The sequence below is a fragment of the Raphanus sativus genome, chromosome 3 (assembly GCF_000801105.2).
Source record: "Raphanus sativus cultivar WK10039 chromosome 3, ASM80110v3, whole genome shotgun sequence".
NCBI classification, from domain to species: Eukaryota; Viridiplantae; Streptophyta; class Magnoliopsida; order Brassicales; family Brassicaceae; genus Raphanus; species Raphanus sativus.
In genome coordinates, this window is record NC_079513.1 from 8,588,438 (window position 1) to 8,613,224 (window position 24,787).

General features: G+C 40.5%; 1 protein-coding gene and 2 pseudogenes across 1 annotated transcript; all 3 read left to right on the forward strand.

Annotated features, from left to right (window-relative positions):
- The window catches only part of LOC130509948 (uncharacterized), a 12,627-nt pseudogene extending 8,472 nt beyond the window's left edge, over positions 1–4,155 (forward strand).
- Positions 4,156–12,776: 8,621 nt separating this feature from the next.
- LOC130509949 (uncharacterized) lies at positions 12,777–14,087 on the forward strand (annotated as a pseudogene).
- Positions 14,088–18,554: 4,467 nt separating this feature from the next.
- On the forward strand, positions 18,555–19,010 carry LOC130509950 (uncharacterized mitochondrial protein AtMg00240-like). The gene has a single exon (XM_057006278.1). The coding sequence runs from the start codon at positions 18,555–18,557 to the stop codon at positions 19,008–19,010; it is 456 nt and encodes a 151-aa protein (XP_056862258.1).
- The last annotated feature ends 5,777 nt before the right edge of the window (positions 19,011–24,787 follow it).

Sequence of the window (24,787 nt, forward strand, 5' to 3'; positions counted from 1 at the left end):
TCCCAGAGACTGGTAACCGGGCTAATCAAACATCCAAGGAGATGGGAGGATTGGACCGGAGGAACCAATGGCTGAACCAACCATGAAGCAGATACTTGATGCAATCAAGTTAATGGGAAGTCAGATGCTGGCTATGACCCAAGTGTTCACACCAGTTGTGAATTCATCTATGGGTCAAACTACTCAAGCGCAATGGTAGCTCCTGGGTTGGTGTGACTGGTGGATATTGGGCGCCTCTTGCTGAGGTTATTGAGTTAGATCCACAGTTGGAACAACCAAGAAGGTTGATTATCTGAAGGTGCTTGAGCATATCACCCGTTTGGGAACCAAACACTTTGCTGGAAGTGCTGATCCCATGGAGGCAGATGAGTGGAGGGACCGACTGGCTAGGAACTTCAGGTCTACAAGGTGCCCTGAGGAGTACCAAAGAGACATAGCAGTGCACTTCCTGGAGGGAGATGCACACAACTGGTGGCTGTCCTTTAGACAAGCGCACCAATGGTTCCATTGTGAAGTTCTCTGACTTTGAGGTTGAGTTCAACCACAAGTACTTTCCAGCAGAAGCATGGGACCGTTTGGAAGCTAAGTTCTTGGACTTGGTCCAGGGCAAACGGTCAGTAAGGGAGTACGAGGAAGAGTTCAACCGGCTCAGGAGATATGTGGGTAAGGAACTTGAGATGAGAAGGTTCAGGTCCGCAGGTTCATAAGGGGCTTGAGACCTGAGCTTAAGACTTATTGCTCAGTCCGTACCTTCAACACAGTCTCTGAGTTGGTGGAAAGGATGGCAATGCTGGAAACCAATCTGGCTGAGGAGAACAAGCACAAGCTCAAGAGTGTGGTGGTGTCTTCCGGTCAGAGTGGTGACAAGAAGAGAAAGAGGGATGCGGCTGAAGGGGGTAAAACCTCAAGTGGTAGGCCAGAGTGTCCCAAGTGTGGCAAACATCATGGAGGAGAGTGCTGGAAGGCAATGGGAGCATGTACCCGTTGTGGCAAGATGGATCACTCAGCTCGGGATTGTCCTGGTCCGGATAGGAACCGTGGGCAAGGCTCGACCAGTGAGGCCAGAACTTGTCACCATGTGGTAAGAAAGGCCATTTCCGTGTGGATTGTCCCCAGTTGCAGACTGGACAAGGCAAGGGCCGTACGGAGAGCAACCGGCCAGACAACAAACAAGGCCAAACTTCAGCACCTCGTGTCTATGAGCTTTCAAGGGATGGGATGAGTCCGGACCCTTCAAGGCGATCACTGGTATAATTCTAAAACCCATTCTTCTTAATTTTTTAAATATTAGAATGGCATGGTATGGAATCTAGGATGGACTAGATACTTAGTTAAGGTCTTATGTAGGGACCTTATGTATTGGTGGTGTGGAAACACATGTATTTTGATACTGGAGCTACACATAGTTTTGTGAGTCCAGATATGATTGGAAAAGGTATGTTCCAAATGGGAACTAGGGATGATCTTGGCTTGGTGAGTGCAGCCGGTGGGCAAATGATGCACCCACTAGGTCTAGTCAAAGACATCCCAGTAATGATCCATAGTAAGGCAATGCCGGTGGATCTGATTGTGGTCCGCCTTAAGAATCACGAGGTGATCCTAGGTATGGACTGGCTTGGCAAGAATCGGGCCCACCTTAGACTGTCATCGAGGAAGGGTGCAGTTTGAGAGTGGGTGTGGACCCCCGATCAAGTACCAAGGTATTAATCCGGCCTCTGGATGCTTAGTGTTATCAGCAGTGCGGCAAGGATGCTGGTACAAGGGTGAGGCTTATATAGCCACAATCACCACTAAGGAGGTCGTAGGGGATGGTGGCCCGGACGGGATACCGCTGGTCAGTGAGTTTGATGATGTGTTTAGGTCACTACAGGGCATTCCCCCTGATAGGTCTGACCCATTCATAATAGAACTGGAACCAGGGACGGCCCCAATGTCAAAGAGCCCATACCGCATGGCTCCAGCTGAGATGGCTGAGCTAAAGTTGAAGAGTTGTTGGAAGGGGTTCATACGCCCAGTGTATCACCCTGGGTGCACCAGTCCTCTTTGTCAAAAAGAAGGATGGTAGCTTCAGGTTGTGCATAGACTATAGGGGGTTGAATAGGGTGACTATAAAGAATAAGTACCCATTGCCCCGGATTGATGAGTTGCTAGATCAACTAAGGGAGCCAAATGGTTCTCCAAGATTGATTTGGCATCTGGTTATCATCAAATCCCCATTGCATCAGAAGATGTAAGGAAGACAGCTTTCGGACTAGGTATGGCCACTATGAGTTTGTGGTTATGCCATTCGGATTGACTAATGCACCAGCAGCCTTCATGAAGATGATGAATGGAATTTTCAGGGAGTACTTAGATGAATTTGTAATCATCTTCATTGATGATATACTAGTTTACTCTAAGACCCGGGAAGACCATGAGAGGCATCTCAGGTTGGTGTTGGAAAGGTTGAGAGAACAACAATTGTTTGCCAAGCTAAGCAAGTGTAGCTTTTGGCAGAAGAGCATTGGCTTCCTAGGACATGTGGTGTCTGAGGAAGGAGTGTCTGTTGATCCGGAGAAGATCAAGTGTATACAAGAGTGGCCAAGGCCAAAGAATGCTACAGAAGTAAGAAGCTTCTTGGGTTTGGCCGGATACTACAGGAAGTATGTCAAAGGGTTTGCAAGTGTGGCACAACCGATGACACAACTTACCGGAAAAGATGTCAAGTTCATTTGGTCAGAGGCTTGTGAAAAGAGCTTTGAAGCCTTGAAGAACATGCTGACCAGTGCACCAGTTTTGGTGTTACCTGAGGAGGACCAACCATATGTGGTGTACACGGATGCATCCATTACTGGATTAGGCTGTGTACTCACACAGCATGGGAAGGTCATAGCATATGCCTCTAGGCAACTCAGGAAGCATGAGGGCAACTACCCAACACACGACCTGGAGATGGCAGCAGTGGTGTTTGCCTTAAAGATATGGAGATCATATTTATATGGTGCCAAAGTTCAGATTCTCACAGACCACAAGAGCCTGAAGTACATTTTCACTCAACCTGAGTTGAATTTGAGACAAAGGCGGTGGATGGAGTTTGTGGCCGACTATGATTTGGACATTGCCTATCATCCAGGCAAGGCCAATCTAGTGGCAGATGCCTTAAGCAGGCGTAGGGCTGAGGTATCAGCTGAGAAAGAAGCAGAGATCCTGGAAGGGATGGTCCGGTCACTACATCTAGACACCATGGCAAGTGAGGATGAGCCTTTGGGTTTAGAGGCTGTGAACCAGGCCGATCTACTTACCAGAATACAACAAGCACAAAGCTTGGATGAGAACTTGCAAAAGGTTGCAAAGAATGACAAGACTGAGTATCAAGTCACAAGTAATGGTACCATTTTGGTACATGGGAGGGTTAGTGTACCTGGTGACCGGGGACTAAAGGAAGAGATTATGAGTCAAGCTCATAAGTCTAAGTTCTCAGTACACCCGGGACTAAACAAGATGTACAAAGACATCAAAAGGTATTACCATTGGATCAGAATGAAGGCTGACATTGCTGAGTGGGTGGCCAAGTGTCCCACTTGTCAATTAGTCAAGGCTGAACATCAGGTTCCAAGTGGTTTATTACAAAACCTTCCCATACCAGAATGGAAATGGGATCACATCACAATGGACTTTGTGACTGGATTTCCCACAACTAGAAACAAGAAAGATGCAGTATGGGTGGTTGTGGACCGCCTAACCAAATCTGCACACTTCTTGCCCATCAAGAAAGGTGATGGAGTGGATGAAATTGTAAAAATCTACAGGATCAGATTGTGAGGCTGCATGGAGTGCCGGCCAGTATAGTCTCAGACAGAGACCCTAGATTCACTTCTTATTTCTGGAGAGCCTTCCAAAAGGCCCTAGGAACAAGAGTGAACATGAGCACATCCTATCATCCTCAAACGGATGGTCAGTCAGAAAGGACCATCCAGACATTAGAAGATATGCTAAGGGCATGTGTTCTAGATTGGGGTGACTCATGGGAGAAGCATTTACCACTGGTGGAGTTTGCATACAACAACAGCTTTCACACCAGCATTGGTATGTCTCCTTATGAAGCATTGTATGGACGACCTTGCAGGACACCTTTATGCTGGACCCAAGTGGGGAACGTAGCATGATAGGTCCTGAGATTGTGGAAGAACCACAGAAAAGATCAAATTGGTCAAGGAGAAGATGAAGGAAGCTCAAGACCGCCAAAGAGCTATGCTGACAAGAGAAGGAAACATCTTGAGTTTGAGGTTGGTGATCTAATCTATCTCAAGATGATTACCTTCAAAGGAAGGGCAAGAGTTTCTGGAAGAAGGAAACTAGACCCAAGGTTCTTAGGTCCATTCAGGATACTTGAAAGAGTTGGGGCAGTGGCTTACAAACTGGATTTGCCATCTGAGATGGATGCTTACCACAATGTATTCCATGTGTCTCAACTAAGGAAGTGCCTAACGGATCAAGACATTGTCTTGCCTGAAATTCCAAAAGATCTTGGTAAGAACCTCACCTTAGAGACAAGGCCGGTTCGGATCATTGATCGGATGGAAAAGGCAATGAGAAAGAAGACAGTTCCTATGCTAAAGATTGTATGGGAATTCAATGGCAAAGACATTATCACTTGGGAACAGAAGCAAGAATGAAAGCTGAGTATCCTGAGTGGTATAGTCAGTATGTGGTTGGAGAATCATCCAATATGAACTCGGGGACGAGTTCCTTCCAAGTGGGGGAGACTTGTCATGTCCCGAGTTCTAAGTAAGGCATCCGGATAGGCCATGGTGCGGGGAGATGGGCTGGCCAGGTTGAAAAGACCTAAAGGCAAGCGTATCATGGTCTGATCTAAGGGTTAAGTGCATCAGGAAGCTGAGACTTGACCAGAATAAGAAGGGAAAAGGAAAAGGTAGCTGGACGAGTAATCCGGAAGCTGGACATGGTCCGGAAGGAGTTCATCAGCTCGGTGAAGCTGGTGAGAGCTCAAACAGTCTTGGGCAGCTCACAGGAGCTGGAGAGGAAGCTCACTCAGCTCAGGCAACTGTCACTCAGCTCAACTCAGCTGGACGGAGTGATGGAGCCTTGGCCGGTAAATGCGGACCGTGAATGATTGTCACGGACCGGATGCTGAGCAAGGATGACCGATGGGTCTAGCTTGCATGGGCAAGTGAGCTGAGCTTTGTGGGCAACTAGCTGAGCTTAAGATCGATGAGAAGGAAGGAAGGAAGGGGCGGTTACATGCGGTTGGACGGTTGGGACGGTTTTGGGGCGAAAAGGTGTCCGTTGGCCATTTGGCCAATCACAGCGTCCGGACGGTTCCAAATCTTCTTCCCTATAAATAAACCCCTCCATTATCGACATTTCTCATCAGAAAGACAAGGGGAAACTCTGCCCAAATCTCTACAGAATCAAAGAGAGAAAGAGAAAACAAGACCGCAAAGGCAGTCCGTGTGGTACCAAGGGGATTCCGGTGAGTTCTAAGCCGTGGGCAAGTGAACCGTGATCGAGAATGGATACCAGAGGAAAGGAGAAGGCAACCGAGAAGAGTGTGGGGGCTTCCGAACACACGCCTAAGGTACTGGATGCAAACCAAGTACAAACCGCCGGTAATCATCCATCCGGATGGTTCGGCCGTTTGATCCATGAGTGGATGGTTGCATCTATTGTTCTTATTTTGTCATTACATCTCTTCTCTAATATTTTCTGAAGTTATTTATGAGTATAAACTCACGATCACGCCCAAGGCTCGGTTAGATCAGAGTAGTCTCTCCATGGCCTTGGTTGAGCATGTGTTGAACCGATCTCATGCTTCCAGTGGGAGTTATTGGGATTTGGCGATTGATATCTCTTAGTGGGGATTTATAATGAATTATCAAAGTGATAGAATAATTTTATATGATTGATTTCGAGATGGTACCATGAAACCGGTCAGGTGGTTCACGGCCAAGATCAATATGATCAAGGCCGGTTCTGGGGAATCCGCTTGGACCATCCTCTTAATCATGATTTATCATGAATTATCATGTGTTAATATGAGTTTTTGAATGAGTAAATCAATGGGTCACAAATCGGCCAGAATATGGACTAAGTGTCCAAACCATGCTTAGGTTGTATATTGCTAGGATATCGGATATGATACTTATGCAGATGTGTTGTGGGTTTTGATTTCAGGTCCTGACAGGGATCGTGGTAAGGCTAAGGAGCCATGAAGACCTTGGCCGTGTGGGATGTGTGATGTAGTCTTATTGTAAACATTTGGATTTAACATAGCCTATTGTGCAACTTGTGTGGATTGAATACTTTGTATGGATCTCATTTGACTTATCTATATAAGTAATGTTTGCCTTAAGCTTCCGCATTGATTTTATACTGCATGAACCTCAAATGATTGAAAAAATGACTAAGTAAAGATTGGACCATAACCGGCTGAATTACACTTAGATGTTTAGGTAAGGCCGCGGACTGGTTGGATCATGGGATCCAGGTTTTGGGTCTTACAGGAAGGCTGTGTGTGATCTGATCATGGGAAAGGATGGACGACCTGATCCATGGATGATGGATCAAGGTGTCTGATCTGATTGATCAAAGGATGCACCAGTGGTAAGAGCAACACCAATCAGGTTCAGTGGGACATAGTTCCATGGCCGGTTAGGAGGAGTGAAGACTCATCAGTTCTGAGTCATGTGGGGTGGTTGGTTGATTGACTCAGGAACTGGTGGGCATTATTAATCATATTCTATGTTGATCAGACGTGGAGGTACTGAACCATGGAGTGGCCGGTTCAGAGAAATATCTCCATGGCCTTGGTTGGGCAGGTAAGTGGAGATCTGATAGTTCCAGAGGAATTGTTAGGATATGACTTCAAATATCTCTTAATGGGTATTTATCATGAATTATCATGGTGAAAGATTAGTTTTATCTCATTGATTTAGAGGTGGTCAGTTATGGCCATATGGGCTGTTCATGGGCGAGATCAGTATGATCGAGGCCAGTTCTGAGAAATCTGACTTGACCATTCTCTTAGTTTATGAATTATCATGATTTATCATGAATTTTAATTAGTTTTTGGAGCATGTTTGCTTGAGGTTGTTTTGTAGCTGAAGACTTCCCAAAGGTACTTGGTCTGTGGGGATGGCTGGTTGAATGACTAAGTAACCTAAGGGAAGAGTTTATACAGGTATAAGGGAGTTGGACGAGTGGATGGGGAGCTAGGCAAAGCTACCTCGCAGCTCGATCAGCTGGAAGAGAGTTGGGAACCTCAAGTGAAGTGGTTCAGTTCAGCTAGCTGGATGAGCTAGCTAGACAGCTAAGGCAGCTGAGACAAAGAGCTATCAAGCTCCGTGGATGTGGCAAAGGTATGATCTAGCAATGTTGCATAGATCTAGATAGAATGGTTAGGGGAATGGAAACTCGATTATTGTATGACCTGGATTAGGTTCAGGATCAACCTTGGAGCTGGTAGTAGTTGTTTATACTGACCATGGCTAAGGTGATTCGACATGACAAGTATTAGATTGGTTTTAGACCAATGGTTGATAGATAATATTCCGCTGTGCATAAGTTGAAAGGATCTAAGCTAGGGAATGACTAAGGTAGTCTTAAGCTAAGGTCCAAGATAGACTTCGCCTTTAGGCGAAAGTAATATAAAGATTGAAAAATTGAGTGGTTCGGTCAGGGTATGGACTGAGCAACGTGAGGCATCGACCGCGGCCTAGCCGGCCGGGTTCGGGTCTTACAAGTTGGTATCAGAGCATGCTTGATTCTAGGATCATTGGGTTGTGGTTGTTCACCCATGCATCCGGACAAGTAGATGCTGATGTGATTAATCCACCAGTTTTATTGTTGACTCAGCTGGAGGAAGTTAACAATGAAGCTGGAGTGACTGTAAGTCAGCTCAACCCTACTGAGGTTCTAGTGGGGGAGAGCTGAGCTGCAGCTGGAAGGGGAAGTTGAATCCTCTTGTTATGTGAACCGGGCTGATCCAAACAATTGTTGCAAACAATGAGAGGACTAACCGTTGATTGGGCAGCTGTTTTGGCAGCTAATGATCAAGCTGGGCCAGTAGCTGAGGTGGTCTAGATTGATCCACCAGCTAGGGCAGCTGGTTAGTGGACTACCTGAGGGTGCTGGAGCACATAGCTCAGATGAGAACTAAGTATTTCTCAGGTAGTGTGGATCCTTTTGAGGCGGATGAGTGGAGGTTCTGATAGGGTTGTAACTTCAGCTCAACTCACTGCTCAAAGGTAGTATGTTCCAAACCGAAAATATTTCTGGAAACTGAAACGACCATGGAACCTCACTAGGTGAGCCAAGAGGGAGCTGAGGCAAGATAGGGTATCATGCTTGTGAACGGGAAAGTTCCAAGGTGAACCGGCTTGGCCAAGATGCATTCTCCAAGGGCAAGATCCTGAAACAGAAGGTTGGTTGATCTAGTTATCTGGAAATAATAGACGGATTGGACGGATCAATGCAATGCAAGATCTTTATGGATGAGTGGACCAGGGAAGTAACATGAACCTGAGAGTGGCTTAGGTTGAAAGAAACGTGCAGCACTCTTTGGGGTAAGTGTTCCTTGGTGGCCGTTCCAAACAAGTGAGCATTTGCGAGGTTCAAGTTGGTTAAGGGAGACGCTACATGGCTAGTATACGAGTGGCTTGTGATCAGATGGATCAGCTTGGACTCGTATAAGTCAATGTAGGATTCCTTAGATCAAGTTGAATGGATTGAGACATGATGTTAAGTGGCTTAGTATGATGGGGATTGAGGTATATTATAAACACTCTTGTGAATGGTATGGGACATTCACAGAAGTGTGACACTTTGGAGAATGGTATGGGACGTTTTCCAAATGTGTGATCAAACCGATGTCTTACTCATCTAGGTACTTAATGATCGTGGTGTGGAAACACATGTACTTTCTGATACTGGAGCTACACATAGGTTTGTGAGTCCAGGATTGATCGGAAAGGGTTTGTTCCAGATGGGGACATGGGATTGTCTGGTTAGAGACATCCTGGTATTGATCACAGACAGGTAATGCCTGCGGATCTGATTGTTGATCACAGACAGGGTAATGCCTGCGGATCTGATTGTGGTCCGCCTTAAGAATCACGAGGTGATCATAGGCATGGACTGGCTTGGCAAGAATCGGGCCACCTTGGACTGTCATCATGAGAGGATGCAGTTTGAGAGTGGGTGTGGACCCCCGATCAAGTACCAAGGTATTAATCCGGCCTCTGGATGCTTAGTGTTATCAGCAGTCCGTGCAGAAAGGATGCTTGAGCGGGGTTGTTGAGCCTAGTTGGCCACAACCAGCACTAAGGAGGTCGTAGGGGTTGGTGGCCCGGACGGGATACCGCTGGTCAGTGAGTTCGAGGATGTGTTTCGGGCGCTACAGGGCATTCCCCCTGATAGGGCTGACCCGTTCATAATAGAACTGGAACCAGGGACGGCCCCAATGTCAAAGAACCCATACTGCATGGCTCCTGCCGAGATGGCCGAGCTGAAGTCGACTAAGTCCAGTAAAGGACGAGGGTCGCAGCACAACCAAGTCGGAGATAGACCTAGGGTTGGAATGAAGTCGACCAAGTCCAGTGAGGGACGAGAGTCGCAGGACAACCAAGTCGGAGATTGACCTATGGTTGGAATGAAACGGTGGAGTCCCGGAGTGGACAGGACCGGAATGTGATCGAGTTCTTTAAAGACTTGGCTGATACATCGAGTGTCTTGGAGGTTGGGTAAATCTACTAAGACTCGAGTATGCAGTAAGTTCTTAAGGACTAAAAATGATCTAGTCATGGACTAGGCTCAGAGAATAATTGACTTGGTGTATACTAGACTGCAACTTGGAAAGTTGAGTTCAGTGACACAAGTCTGTTATGGTGTGATATATAAAAGGAGAAGACCACTTGGTTCGGAATCAAGTGAGTTCCGTCCAAGTGGGGGAGACTTGTTCATACATTGATCAAAAAGGTGATCAGTGAAATGGAACAAGGATGATGATGCAAAAGAGTTCGGTGGAACCTTTGGCATCAAGCAAGACGACAGCACCACTGGATTCGAGGACGAATCCATTCTAAGTGGGGGAGACTTGTCATGTCCCTGATCCTGGATATGATCCTTAGGATCGACCATGGTGCAAGGAGACGCACCAGTCAGCTCATGTGACCTAAACACAAGGGTATCATGGCCTGGAAGTAAGGTTAAGGGCATCAGGAAGCTAAGATATAGCTAAACCAAGAAGGAGACAAGTATAAAGGAGCTGTACAAAGTGTATGGCAGCTGGGCGATGCAGTGAGCAAGCTCGACCAGCTAGATGAAGTGTAGTGCAGCTCAGTGTAGCTCACTGAAGAGTGTGTCAGCTCCCTGAGCTGGATGAACTAGCTCACTCAGCTGGGTCAGCTGGGGATCAGCTCAACTCAGCTAGACTGAGTGTTCAAGTCTTGGGCAGTTGGGCCAGGTCCGGACAGTGGTCGGACCATGTGGACCACCCGGGTGTGCCGGTGAGCCGGTGGGCACTTGTGGTTGAACCAGGGGCTTGGGCAACCAGCCAAGGCTTGTGTGTGACATGTCTAGGAGCAGTTAGGCATGTCAAGGACGGCTGGTAACTGCCATAGGCGAATGGGTGCAATCTGTACCATTGATTAAATCAATGGACAGAATTAATACCGAAAAGGTGCAACCTTTAGAAAGGTAACTGCCCATTCTTCTATATATATCAGGCAAGTCCGTGCCTTTGCAGGCACGCCAGGGCTTCATTCTTCTTCCTGAAACACAAAGAAAAACAGAGAAAAACAGAGAGATGGTCGGATTACACAATCCAAGACCAAGAGAGGCTTGAAGGCAGCAAAGAGGCAGTTTTGATGGCAATCAAGAGGGGAGTTGAGAACGACCCTCTGGTGTGTTTTGATTATGGTTTGCCACGCCCTAGGCTTCCTCTACATCCTTACTACACATCCAAATGGCCAGGGAAGAAGAGAGATTACCGGATTCACTCTCAAAGTCCAAGAGCAGCCTTAAGGGCAGTGGTGTGTAGAAAGGCAGTTTCATGGGAACTGAAGTGGAAGTGATGCACGACCCTTGGGTGGTGTTTGATCATGGATTAACACACTCTAGGCTTCCTCTGTGTCTTAGGGACACACGCAAATGGTCATAAGAGAATGGAGAAGGCCGGACTCCACTCCAAAGGCATGTACAGCCTTGAAGGTGGATGCAGTGCAGAAACTGGTTTCATGGAACTCCATGAAATGGATGATGGGTGCGACCCATGATTGGGTCTTATCAATACTGGAGGTATATTATAAGGCTTGATAGAGGCGTGCAATGGAGGAGCATGGCCAGACATGATACAGGAAGCACAAGATCTAGTAAGATCAAGTATAAGGTAACATGTACATATGATTACTTTGTGGTTTATGTTGGTGTCTCTTGAGGTGCATATGAGGCCAAGTATGACACGCCCTTGGAGACCATATTTGGTGATGTATTGTAGGGATACAGGACCCTGGAGAAAGGGCGGATCATAACTGATCTAACTCATCCATGTGGGATGATGGTTAGATGCTGTTCATTGGATAGTGATCCATGATGGATCATTGGGTGGTGTTGGGTTTGATCATGGTGTGAACCATGAGTCCGACCCACTGATGAGACACATGGGAGTCCTAGTTCCAGAGGAACCATGTGGAGTGTAAGGTCCAATTCGTTTGGATCCAACAGCAAGCAAAGGAGAGGAGTAAGGCTGGTACTTGTTGGTATGGACCACAAGTATTGTGCTGGTGTGTTTATACAAGGAAGGCTGTGTGTGATCTGATCATGGGAAAGGATGGACGACCTGATCCATGGGTGATGGATCAAGGTGTCTGATCTGATTGATCAAAGGATGCACCAGTGGTAAAAGCAACACTAATCAGGTTTAGTGGGACATAATTCCATGGCCGGTTAGGAGGAGTGAAGACTCATCAGTTCTGAGTCATGTGGGGTGGTTGGTTGATTGACTAAGGAACTGGTGGGCATTATTAATCATATTCTATGTTGATCAGACGTGGAGGTACTGAACCATGGAGTGGCCGGTTCAGAGAAATCTCTCCATGGCCTTGGTTGGGCAGGTAAGTGGAGATCTGATAGTTCCAGAGGGAATTGTTAGGATCTGACTTCAAATATCTCTTAATGGGTATTTATCATGAATTATCATGGTGAAAGATTAGTTTTATCTCATTGATTTAGAGGTGGTCAGTTATGGCCATATGGGCTGTTCATGGGCGAGATCAGTATGATCGAGGCCAGTTCTGAGAAATCTGACTTGACCATTCTCTTAGTTATGAATTATCATGATTTATCATGAATTTTAATTAGTTTTTGGAGCATGTTTGCTTGAGGTTGTTTTTGTAGCTGAAGACTTCCCAAAGGTACTTGGTCTGTGGGGATGGCTGGTTGAATGACTAAGTAACCTAAGGGAAGAGTTTATACATGTATAAGGGAGTTGGACGAGTGGATGGGGAGCTAGGCAAAGCTACCTCGCAGCTCGATCAGCTGGAAGAGAGTTGGGAACCTCAAGTGAAGTGGTTCAGTTCAGCTAGCTAGATGAGCTAGCTAGACAGCTAAGGCAGCTGAGACAAAGAGCTATCAAGCTCCGTGGATGTGGCAAAGGTATGATCTAGCAATGTTGCATAGATCTAGATAGAATGGTTAGGGGAATGGAACCTCGATTATTGAATGACCTGGATTAGGTTCAGGATCAACCTTGGAGCTGGTAGTAGTTGTTTATACTGACCATGGCTAAGGTGATTCGACTTGACAAGTATTAGATTGGTTTTAGACCAATGGTTGATAGATAATATTCCGCTGTGCATAAGTTGAAAGGATCTAAGCTAGGGAATGACTAAGGTAGTCTTAAGCTAAGGTCCAAGATAGACTTCGCCTTTAGGCGAAAGTATATATAAAGATTGAAAAATTGAGTGGTTCGGTCAGGGTATGGACTGAGCGACGTGAGGCATCGACCGCGGCCTAGCCGGCCGGGTTCGGGTCTTACAGTCTACCAGCGGATTCAACTGATGAGTACATCAAAATCGGAGAGTCAACTGCCATAGAAAGTTTGAAGCGGTGTTGTCGTGCTGTTGTCGAGGTTTTTGCAAGCCGCTATCTTCGATCACCTGACACTAATGATGTTGCAAGACTACTTCATATCGGTCAACGCCGATGATTTCCAGGTATGTTGGGTAGTTTAGACTGTATGCATTGGAAATGGAAAAACTGCCCAACAGCTTGGGGAGGACAATATGCTAGTCGTAGTGGTTCTCCCACCATTATTCTAGAGGCTGTAGCTGATTATGATTTTTGGATTTGGCATGCATATTTTGGTCTTTCAGGATCTAATAACGATATCAATGTATTAGAGGCATCTCATCTTTTTGGTAATCTAGCAGAAGGAACTGCTCCACCCGCTAATTATGTTATTAATGGAAAACATTATAACATGTGTTATTATCTAGCTGATGGTATATATCCAAAATGGTCCACTCTTGTCCAAACAATTCACGATCCCCGTGGTCTGAAAAGAAAAATTATTCGCAATGAAACAAGAAGCGTGTAGGAAAGACGTTGAACGTGCATTTTGAGTATTGCAATCAAGATTTGCAATTGTGGCAGGACCATCACGCATGTGGAATAAAAATGTATTACATGATATAATGACAACTTGTATCATAATGCATAATATGATCATCGAAAATGAACGTGATATCAATGCAACAATTGAAGAACGAAGTGAAGTTCCAAATGCAGAAGTCGAGATGACAAGTGTTGATGATGCTTGGTTTCAAGAATTCTTAGCTCGGCACAATAGAATCAAAGACCGAAATGCTCATTTTGAACTTCGAGATGCACTAATCGAATATTTGTGGGGTGAATATGGTAATTCTAATAATTAGTAAGTTGTAACATATTTTCTATGCAATGTATTTTCGTTTGTATGTTTTTATTTGTTTTAATTTCATATGTATTTTCATTTGTGTGTTTTTAGTTATTTTAATTTCGTTTTTATGTTTTTGTTATTTTAATTTTATATATATTTCTAAAGTATTATTCAATAATTATAATTATTGTTTTAAATTATTTAATCTTATCTATTATATTAAAATAGAAGTCACAACTTTATTTCATGTGTGATATTTTAAGTTGGACCATTATTTAGAAGATTTATAAAATACACATAACTTAACTATAATATCATTTAATATCTTCATTTCTATTTAAAATAAAAATAAATTAATTTAAGAAAACTCTAACAAAATCTTTTGAAGAATCTCTTCAGAATCTTTTCAAAATTTATTTTCGAAAATTGATTAATTTAAATCTAGGTGTCATAAAATATAATCAGAAATTTAAATTTAATTTAGTTTTGATTTATAAAAAAAATAAAAATTATATAAAAATTGTACTGATAATATCCTCTTAAAATGATTACTTTTCCAAAATACATTTTACAAAGATTTTTATTTTTATTTTGCTGGAAAGCAATATTCATTTCTGTTTAATTATATAACATGTATAAAAATTAACTTATCTTAAATTTATATATACAATAATCTATTATATAAACTAAATAACAAAACAAATTACTAAAAGAAATCTAGCACTTTGAATTACGGGCCGGGATCATAATAAATTAAAATACAAAATAATTATGAAGCATGCCATTTCTAACAAATCTATCATTTTAATTAAAATTGTCGACAAAAATCATTTTAATTAAAACTATTGTACTGAACTAAAAGTGATAATATTATTTTAAATTGATAAGTTAGTATATTATATTTTCATAAATATAAAACATTTATTCTAAAAATATAATATGTTGGTAGAATGGTTTAACCTTAATGAAATATATAATACATGTATGAAAATTTAACTTTTTAAACTTTTATATATACAATAATTTATTATATAAACTGTATAAACAAAACAAATTTCTCAAGGAAATCTAGCACTTTGAATTACGGGTCGGGATCATAATAAATTAAATATAAATAATTCTCAAGTATGTCATTTTTAGTCATCAAAATCAAATTCAAATATATATATATATATATATATATATATATGTGATCATTTGAAATAATTAGTTAATTAACAGCATGAAAACTATAAAACTATTGTAGTTCAAATAATGATTTAAACATTTAAATATATGAATAATCTTAAAAATATATACTAATTAAATAAAACAAATATATATATATTATATATATAAAACATGAAAATAAATACCCGCACGGTTGTGCGGGTCAAAATCTAGTTCTTATTAAAAGTAGTTATTTGTATATGTTATAAGAATAATGAGTATAAAAATATTAAATAGTTAAGAGAATCTTTTTTAATAATATAATATTAGAGAATATTTTTTTTAGTGTGATATTTGGTGTTGTGGTTGGAGATGAAAATAAATTTTGTGCTAAAATTACACTAAAATGGTGTAATTTTGATACTAAAATAGTGTAGTGGTTGGAGATGGCCTTAGGTTTGTACGAGAAAAAAGAGGAGTTCGAATAGAAGAAAAATTAGATTGGGTTCAGGTAATTAAAATCATATTGGGTTTCCGTTCGGATATTAGCAACTGGATATTTAGCTAGCCCGAGCCCAAATACAGCTCATCCCAACTCAAGCTACGTTTCAGGTCTCTGAAAACTCCTCATCTCTGACTGATCAGTCCATCTCTTATGTTCAGGATGGTCCAAATAAAGGCCGTCTTATCTGCTCTTTCTGTAAATGTGTGGGACATATTGCGGAAAAGTGCTATAAGAAACATGGATTTCCACCTGGTTTTGTATTTAAGTACAAACCTACGGAGAAAAGTGGATCATCAAACAAGACTGTTGCACAAGTTACCCTGTCATCTCCTTCCTCATTTGCTGCTCAGCCTCAGACAGTTGAGAATATGATTGGGAACTTGAGCAAAGATCAAATACAGCAGTTCATCGCTCTGTTGAGCAAAGATCAAATACAGCAGTTCATCGCTCTGTTTAGCTCTCAGTTGCAGGCTCCTTCAGGTTCTCCTCAAACCGAAGATGTTCCTTCTAATTCTGGTATCTTCTTTTCTCCAATGACATATAACTTTGTTGTATACTTATGGTATCCCAACATCGTCTCTCCAGTCAAACATGGGTGATTGATTCAGGCGGAACACATCATGTTGCTCATGATGGAAATATTTTTCACTCCATGGATTCTTCTCTTACGAGTTCAGTTAATATTCCTACTGGTTCCACTATTAAAGTCAGTGGTGTAGGAACTATCAGATTGAATGAGCACATTTTTACTCCATAATGTGCTCTTCATTCCAGAGTTTCGCTTGAATCTTCTAAGTATAAGCTCTTTAACTGATGATCTTGGCTCTTCTGTAACGTTTGATCCATCTTCTTGCACGATTCAGGATCCTATCAGAGAGTTGAAGATTGGTCAGGGTAGAAGAATGAGAAAGCTCTATGTCTTGGATACTCAACGATCTTCCATCTCTGTGCAAGCGGTGGTTGATATTGGTACGTGGCATCAGAGACTTGGTCACCCATCCTATAAGAGACTTGATACGATCTCCGAAGCTCTAGGAACATCAAGAATGAAGAATAAAGGAAACTCTTTCTGCCACACATGTCATCTTTCCAAGCAAAAGAAATTGTCTTACATCTCTCACAACAACATTTGTAAAGACAGTTTTGAATTGTTACACATTGACATTTGGGGTCCGTTTTCAGTTGAGACTATTGAAGGATTTCGTTATTTCTTAACTGTTGTGGATGATCATTCTAGAGCAACATGGATTTATTTGCTTCGAACAAAAGATGAAGTTTTACACATATTCCCTACTTTCATCAGACAAGTTGAGACGAAATACGGGGTTAAAGTGCGCTCAGTTCCTTCAGATAATGCTCCATAGTTGAAATTTGATAAGCTGTATCAAGAGACGGGTATCACAGCTTATCATTCCTGTCCCGAGACTCCGAAACAGAACTCAGTTGTGGAACGCAAACATCAACATATTCTCAATGTTGCTCGAGCATTGATGTTTCAGTCACAAGTTCCTTTATCATTTTGGGGGAGATTGTGTTCTGACTGCTGTGTTCTTGATTAATAGAACTCCATCGAAGCTTCTGCAGAACAAGACACCTTTTGAGATTCTCACTGGTACTTGTCCTGATTACTCACAGTTGAAGACGTTTGGGTGTTTATGTTATGGCTCTACTTCACCTAAACTTCATCACAAGTTTCTTCCTCGGTCAAGAGCTTGTATTTTCTTGGGTTATCCTTCTGGCGTCAAAGGTTACAAACTCATGGATTTAAAGAGTAATCAAGTGTTTATCTCTCGCAATGTTCAGTTCCATGAAGACTTGTTTCCATTGAAGAAGAACTCTGCTTTTCAAGTTCCAGAATGGATCACACCACACTCTGAGTCATCGGTAACTCATACTACTTCATCATCATCTCTTTTCCCTCCATCAAATACTCATCCATCACCCTCAAACACTAAATCATCAATTTCTACTTCTTCCATTCCTATCTCTCCATCAGAAATTTCTAAATCATGTGTTAAGAAAGTTCCCATTCATCTTCAGGACTATCATTGCTATGCTCTTGCATCAGAAAATATTCACCCCATTTCATCTTCTCTTTCCTATTCAAAACTATCTTCATCTCATACTGCTTTTATTAGTTCCATTACTCAAATACCTATTCCCACTTCTTATGCTGAGGCTCAAGATGACAAAGAGTGGTGTGATGTTGTTGATCTGGAATTTGAGGCTATGGAAGCTAATAATACGTGGGATGTTACAAGTTTACCGAAAGGAAAGAAATCAGTGGATTGCAGACTCTTATATTCTTTGAAGTTTAATGCGAATGGGATACTTGAGAGAAGAAAAGTACGTCTAGTAGCCAAAGGATATACACAGAAAGAAGGATTAGATTTCAATCAGACGTTCTCACCAATTGCGAAGATGGTGACTATCAAGTTGTTGTTAAAAATCTCTGCATCTAAACGATGGGTTTTACATCAGCTTGATATTTCAAATGCATTTCTTAATGGAGACCTCACTGAAGAAATATATATGAAGCTTCTTGAGGGATATGTAGAGAGGCTAACGAAGCAAAGGGACTCCATTCCTCAGAATGCTACATTGCGTCTTAAGAAATCTATTTACGGCTTGAAACATGCTTCAAGACAGTGGTTTAAGAAATTTTTCTGAATCATTACTTATGATGGGTTTCAAAAGTGTCATGGTGATCATACTCTGTTTATCAAGAGCCTTCCAGATGAGTTCTAAGTTGTGTTAGTCTATGTTGATAATATCATCATAGCTAGCACAAGTGATGATGAAGCTAACCGCTTGACAAGTGCTCTCAAGCAGTGTTTCAAGCTTCGAGATCTTGGAGTTCTGAAATATTTTTTGGGTTTGGAGATTGCTAGAAGTACAGATGGTATTTCCTTATGCCAACGGAAGTACGCTTTGGAGTTATTAACTTCTGAAGGCATGTTGAATTGTTGTCCGTCATCTGTACCTATGGTACCTAATCTGAAGCTATCCAAAACAGAGGGTGAGCTTCTAGATACTCCAGAACGGTACAGACGTCTTGTTGGTCGTTTGATGTACCTTACAATCACTCGTCCAGACATCACGTTTGCCGTTAAAAAGCTTTGCCAATACTCATCTGCTCCGCGACTCCCACATCTTCATGCTGTATATAAAGTTCTTGAGTATATTAAAGGGACAGTTGGTCGAGGCTTATTATACTCTGTTGAAGATGATTTAACACTCAAAAGATTTGCAGATGCAGATTTGGCTTCTTGTCAAGACAGTCGTCGTTCAACCACTGAATTTACCATGTTTATAGGTTCTTCTTTGATATCTTGGAGGTTTAAGAAGCAACCTACAGTCTCACGGTCATCAGCAGAAGATGAATACAGAGCATTGGCGTTAGCTACTTGTGAGATGATGTCTGAGTCAGTTACTTCGTGACTTGCGCATCTCGCGATTACCAATCCCGGTGCTCTACTCTAATAGTACAGCTGCTATCTACATCGCCACTAATCCTGTATTTCGCACGGTGGATCAGGTGGCTGATATACTTACTAAACCTCTCTTTCCTCATCAGTTTCAACATCTTATCTCCAAGATGAGCTTAATCAACATTCACAGCTCATCTTGAGGGGAACTATTGGAGGATAACACATTGAACTGGTTTTCTTTCGCTGGTTCATTATATTTATTGAGAATTGGTTTATTTCGGTTTAGTAACAATACTTGTATATACACACAATTGTACAGTGACCGTTGAGTCTAATGGAAAATATCTTCATATCTAACAAACTCTCTCTCTCTCTCTCTCTCTCTCTCTCTCTCTCTCTCTCTCTCTCTCTCTCTCTCTCTCTCTCTCTTATCTTCTTCTTCCTCTCTCAAACCTCGATCGTAATAGATCGAATCAAATTTCACGGATATTTTGCCCACCCCTAACTACACTAGATGAGATAGGTTTTATTAAGGTGAACTGATAGTAGTTAATAATATATATGAATATGGATTGTGTTTAACTGTATATGCGAATGCGAATGACTGGCTTGATATATATATACATGTTGATTGGCTTGACTTGAGTATAAGATATATATTTGACAGAAACTTTTTTTAGCATACTAATATCTGAATAACTTATTAGCAAAGTATCGTAGTGGTATGTTTTCGACTGATTTATAACTTTACCAAGATCAAATATATTTATTAATTTTAATGATATGTTTGATTCATGCTATTGGGAGTAGGTTCATGCTTTTTTAGTATCTTGGAAAGATCAAGAGTTGATTACTCCAACATACACATTTTTCTTTTTTTTTTAACAATTTTAGGCACTTGCCACTTGAGAGGCACTTTCTCCCTCTCACCCCCCTAGTGTTTTGACGTAACTATCCTTTTGCTGTGGTTAAGACTTTGAAAAGATGAGTTAGTTTTACTAATATAATATTCTGCCAGCTTCTCCCCACTCGCTCACTTTCTTCTCTTCTTCCTTATGTTTTTTGAGCCATTAGATATAAGAAGTGCAAGTAGATCGTATGGTCAGAGTTATTTGAACTTTTCTAATACTACTTTATCAATCTCATCTATTTCTTTATGTGATTATTTTAACATATTTAAAATATATAAATAAATAAATTTATTATCATAAATTATGTCTTTTTGTTCTCTACATTTTAAGATCTATTTTGGTATACTTTTGCAATTTTAATATGAAAAACAATTGTGGACATAGACACCGTAAATGTATACAAAATTGTACATGACTTAGTGTTCATTTGAGAAATGTGGTTTCATATTAACTAAATTAACCAAGATCTTATTTTGAGTCTTTGAACCTTGACAAAAGACAATATGTCTATGAGTTACCATGTTGAAGCGAGTCTCTCTGATATGCATATGTGTATATGTGTTTGTGGATGCTGAAAATGGTTGTCGTTTTTGGATGTGGACGAAAGTTCGCTGTTGCCATTTGTGGATGTGGATAAGTGATAGAATATCAAGAAACTATAGTCGTCAAGTTAAGAATTGACATATCCAACTAATAGAAGGTCCACAAATTGTTTCATTGAGTCAAAACATTTTCTAAATCCAAGCAACTAAACAAAATGTTCAATAAACAGATGAGGCCAATTTTATTAATCATGAGGAAGGGTTTATAGTTACAGTCACAAACAAGAGTTTACATCATCCTTAAAATCTCTAATCAACACACCACAAAACATAATCACTAAATATAATAGACACGAGAGCTTGTCGTCATCTTTTCCACAACGGAGGTCGGATCTGCTCGTCGTCACGTCCTCTCCAAACCAGATAGAAAAAAGTGTTGTGGACAGACAAGGTGTGAACGTCAGATTTGTCGAAAAATTAAAACAGAGAGATTGTCGGGCAGGGATGTCGAATAGCTTTCAACAGAAACAAAAACAAAAAAAGAAACAAAATCGTTAGTAATCCACCGCGAACCCAAATCAACAGAAACAAAACCACAAAAAAACCCTGAAAAACGTAGGAAAATGTTTTTCAAAAACCTTAAAATGATGAGAACCAAACCCATAAACAACACCAGAAAGAGAAACAAAACAGTGGGTGGTCAACTTAGGACTCATAAACACAAATCGACATCAACCAAACCAGAAAAAAAAAACCTAAAAACCCCTAATAAATTGGGAATCAAAAACCCTGCAATTTAAATCGCGTCGGCTAAGTATTAAACAAACACACACACAAAGAAAAAACCCCTAAAAATTGGGGGAAAAAACCCTAGAATTGAAAACATAAATCGCACGTGAATCGGTTGGAAAACCAAAGAAAGAAGCTTTATGGAAGAAATCAACAAAAAACAGGAAGAGAAGGATCAGAAGTTGCTTCGAACTAACCTGAAGAGGACGGCGGAAGATGGGAATGCGGAGGAGGATCAGCTTTCTTCTTCGCCGGCGCCTGAGAAAACTTGGGTTTCTTTTTCGCCATTAGACTTCGTCAATATCTTGGAAACACACAGAACTTTGGAGATGGATGAAAAAATGGTTTTATTCGAATGGAGGAAAGTAGAAGAGTGTTGGAATCAAAACTATTTTGGACAAAAAGCAAGAAATCAAATAACTGAATCTCTAGGTTTGTCCGACACCAAAGCAAAAAAAAAAATTAAAATGTCTAACCATGGTTATTTCACCTATAGTTAGTAAAGTGTGGTGTAGTCTAAAGAGAGTGCATATATGACATTGTATACAGATAATGTGTTGCACAAATGAAAAGTGTCTAAGCATGTAATTCAAAAGACAAAATGTGTCTTAGAAGGTAATTTTTTCAAAAATCAACATCTTTATATTTAAATTAAAATTGGAATTGCTTTCTTTAGTTTTTGATAAAGATCTTCGTTACTTGTTAGTTTTGTTGTTCGATCATGTAGGAAATATATTCATTGAAGTTTATAGTCGATCTTTTTGATATGGATATATTGGGAAAATTGGATTTTTGGGACACTTTGAATTTTTCTTTGTCCATTTAGTACTTTTCATAATTTTGGCAATTCTGGACCATTTTTACCCTTGTTTTATAGAAAAAATAGTAAACTTGATTTTAAAAATGTACAAAAATATGAAATCTATTGGAATCATAAGTATGTCCATATATATGTATAAATATTTTTTTTTTAAAACATGGAATCATATTTTATTTTTATATATAGCTGTGGTTAGAATATGTATTCTGGCATTATAAATAATCCAGAAAACGGAAACTAAGATTTGACAAAGGTATATCCGAGATATATAACCTAAACTACACTTTCTTCTATAGTCTAACAAAGATAGAATTGCATACGTTAAAATCAAGAAATAAGTCATCAGTATACCTCCAGCTTTATTACGTGATATAGCCTTTACTCATTCGTATACCTTATCTATATTGTGTGTCATAACTTGTTCTGCCTTTTACTTTATGTGGCGCTGAAGGAATAAAATGTTTCATTCATACTCTACAGTGCTATGCCTAGGATAGGATACATGTTCTACCAAATCGGAAAAAATATGGAAACTTCCATTTTCGATTTCAGAAGTTTCCTAAATCTAAACTGAATATTCCCTAAATATCTCACAAGATATTTCCTCCCACCTCCCACGATTTCCCATCTCTTTTCTCATCGTTCTTCTTCCCTTCTTCATTTTTTTCTTCATCTCTTCTTCATCTCTTTTCTCTACCAACACCATGGTTCTAATATATGTTAAATCCGGTGATTGGATGTCTAGTTGCAGTGACGAGTGGAGTTTCGTGGTAGACAAGAAAAGGCGAGGTCGAATGGTAACAGTACAACCTACTACTCAATTACACTTATCCTTCAGTCTGTCACGCGTTTTGGCTATTGTCTTGCAGAGGTGGTCATACGCATCAACACCCCAAGGATACCTTCGAAGCTTCTCAAGATCCATGACCAGCTTGATGTATTTGAAGGGGATAATAGCCTTCTCATCTCTTGCTAAAACCACGCAAAGAATGAGTGCCAAGTAGATAAATCGAATCCGATCTGCATTCTTCCACTTGTTGACCGATAACTTGTGCTTATTCCACAAGTTGAAGAGTGTAATTGTTGTATCTTTGGTCCTCAACACCCTGCTCCAGAAACCATCATCATCTTCCCAATCATCAAACTCGGTAAGAGAGATACCAGTGTTGCACTCAAATCCGGTTACTGCGTGGAACTCTTGTAAGGAAAAACGAAGTGCTCTTCTCGCAAAGACAAACCAAAGCTCCTTTTGCTTGTAAGTCACCAGCTCCCTACACAAGAAGCTGTGTATCACTCGCGCGGAGTACCCAAGACCATTGTCATGAAGCTTAAAAATTTGAGAAAAAACAGGATCCTTCTTCACAGCCGCCAACTCATTCGGGAGCCAGGTTTTGAACTTTGTAATGATGTACTCGATCCTGCAATTGTTGTTGATCTGATTCACTTGGGGCTCCTCACCCTCCTTAAATATCCTCTTTGGTAACTCTAGAGACATATCTACAAGCAATGAAAATTAAGTTAGTTGAACGAAAGACCAAAACCAAAGACAGAGCAATCAAGATCTATATATATCATGCTTCCCTTCGGTTAATATATAGGCAACCTACTTCTAATTTCCAACATAACAACAAGTCCCTTGGTTCAATCGATAAATCAACAACAAATGTCTCTACAATCAAATGATACAATATTGTATCAAAATGTGATTTCTTTTACAATCGGACACCAACTAATCAACTTCAAGATTTCTTTTACAATCGGACACCAACTAATCAACTTCAAGATTTCTTTTACAATCGGATACCAACTAATCAACTTCAAGATATACACAATCCAAGGCTAAATAGTGTAAGATTTATTGAATCAAAATGTGCCCCTTTCCATAAACCTTAATCGGTAGAACCCATTTACAAATCGAAAAATATGACATGCGTGACTTGCTAATCAATTTTTTTTTGAGAAACACTTCTTAACAAACACTTCCAAATCAATTACGGATTTAAAAACCTAGGGATGAAGAAAAGAAAAAGAGAACTCGATTACCCACTGTTTGAAGAGATCAGATATTTTGATGGAAGAAGACTTCGAGTTCGTTTTTTCCGGTGAGATAGAAGAGGAAGATGAAGAGGAAGATGAAGATAACGAGACAACTCTGCCGGGAGATGAAGTCTCGTCAGAGAAGAGAAAGGGAGACTAAGAACACAAAATCGCCATGGAAGAGGGAGAGAGGAGGCGGAGAAGACGAGGTAAGAAGAAGGGTTTACGGTTTATTTACTTTAAACCGATAATTATCTTTTTTTCATGTTAATTTTATTTTTTTATTTTTACTATTTTCAAATACTATTTATATTTCGAAAATCATTTTATAAATTTATAATGAAACTTAATTTTGAGGGCATAATAATATTAACAAGAGTAGAAATCCTATTTCACTAAAGAATCTCATTAAAGTTTTAAGGAGACAAAAAAAAATTCAAAGTGTCCCAAAAATCCAATTTTCCCTATATTTTAAAAAGTAAGTTGTTAACTAACTTGGAAAGCAAATTGGTTTGGTATCCTCTTACCTATTTACATATTTTGTGAAATTTATAGTCGATCTATTTTTTTTTTTTTGCACACAACGTTTCCTTTCTAGTCTTTGTGAAGTAATATTAACTTTGCCAGCTTATGTTTTTAGAAGGAGTTTGTTTCTTGCCAAGCTTAGGTTTGTACGAGAAAAAAAAAA

What these genes read in the sequence shown, in the direction of transcription:
- LOC130509950 (XM_057006278.1), top strand. Translation starts at nt 18,555, where the DNA reads ATGGTACCTAATCTGAAGCTATCCAAAACAGAGGGTGAGCTTCTAGAT.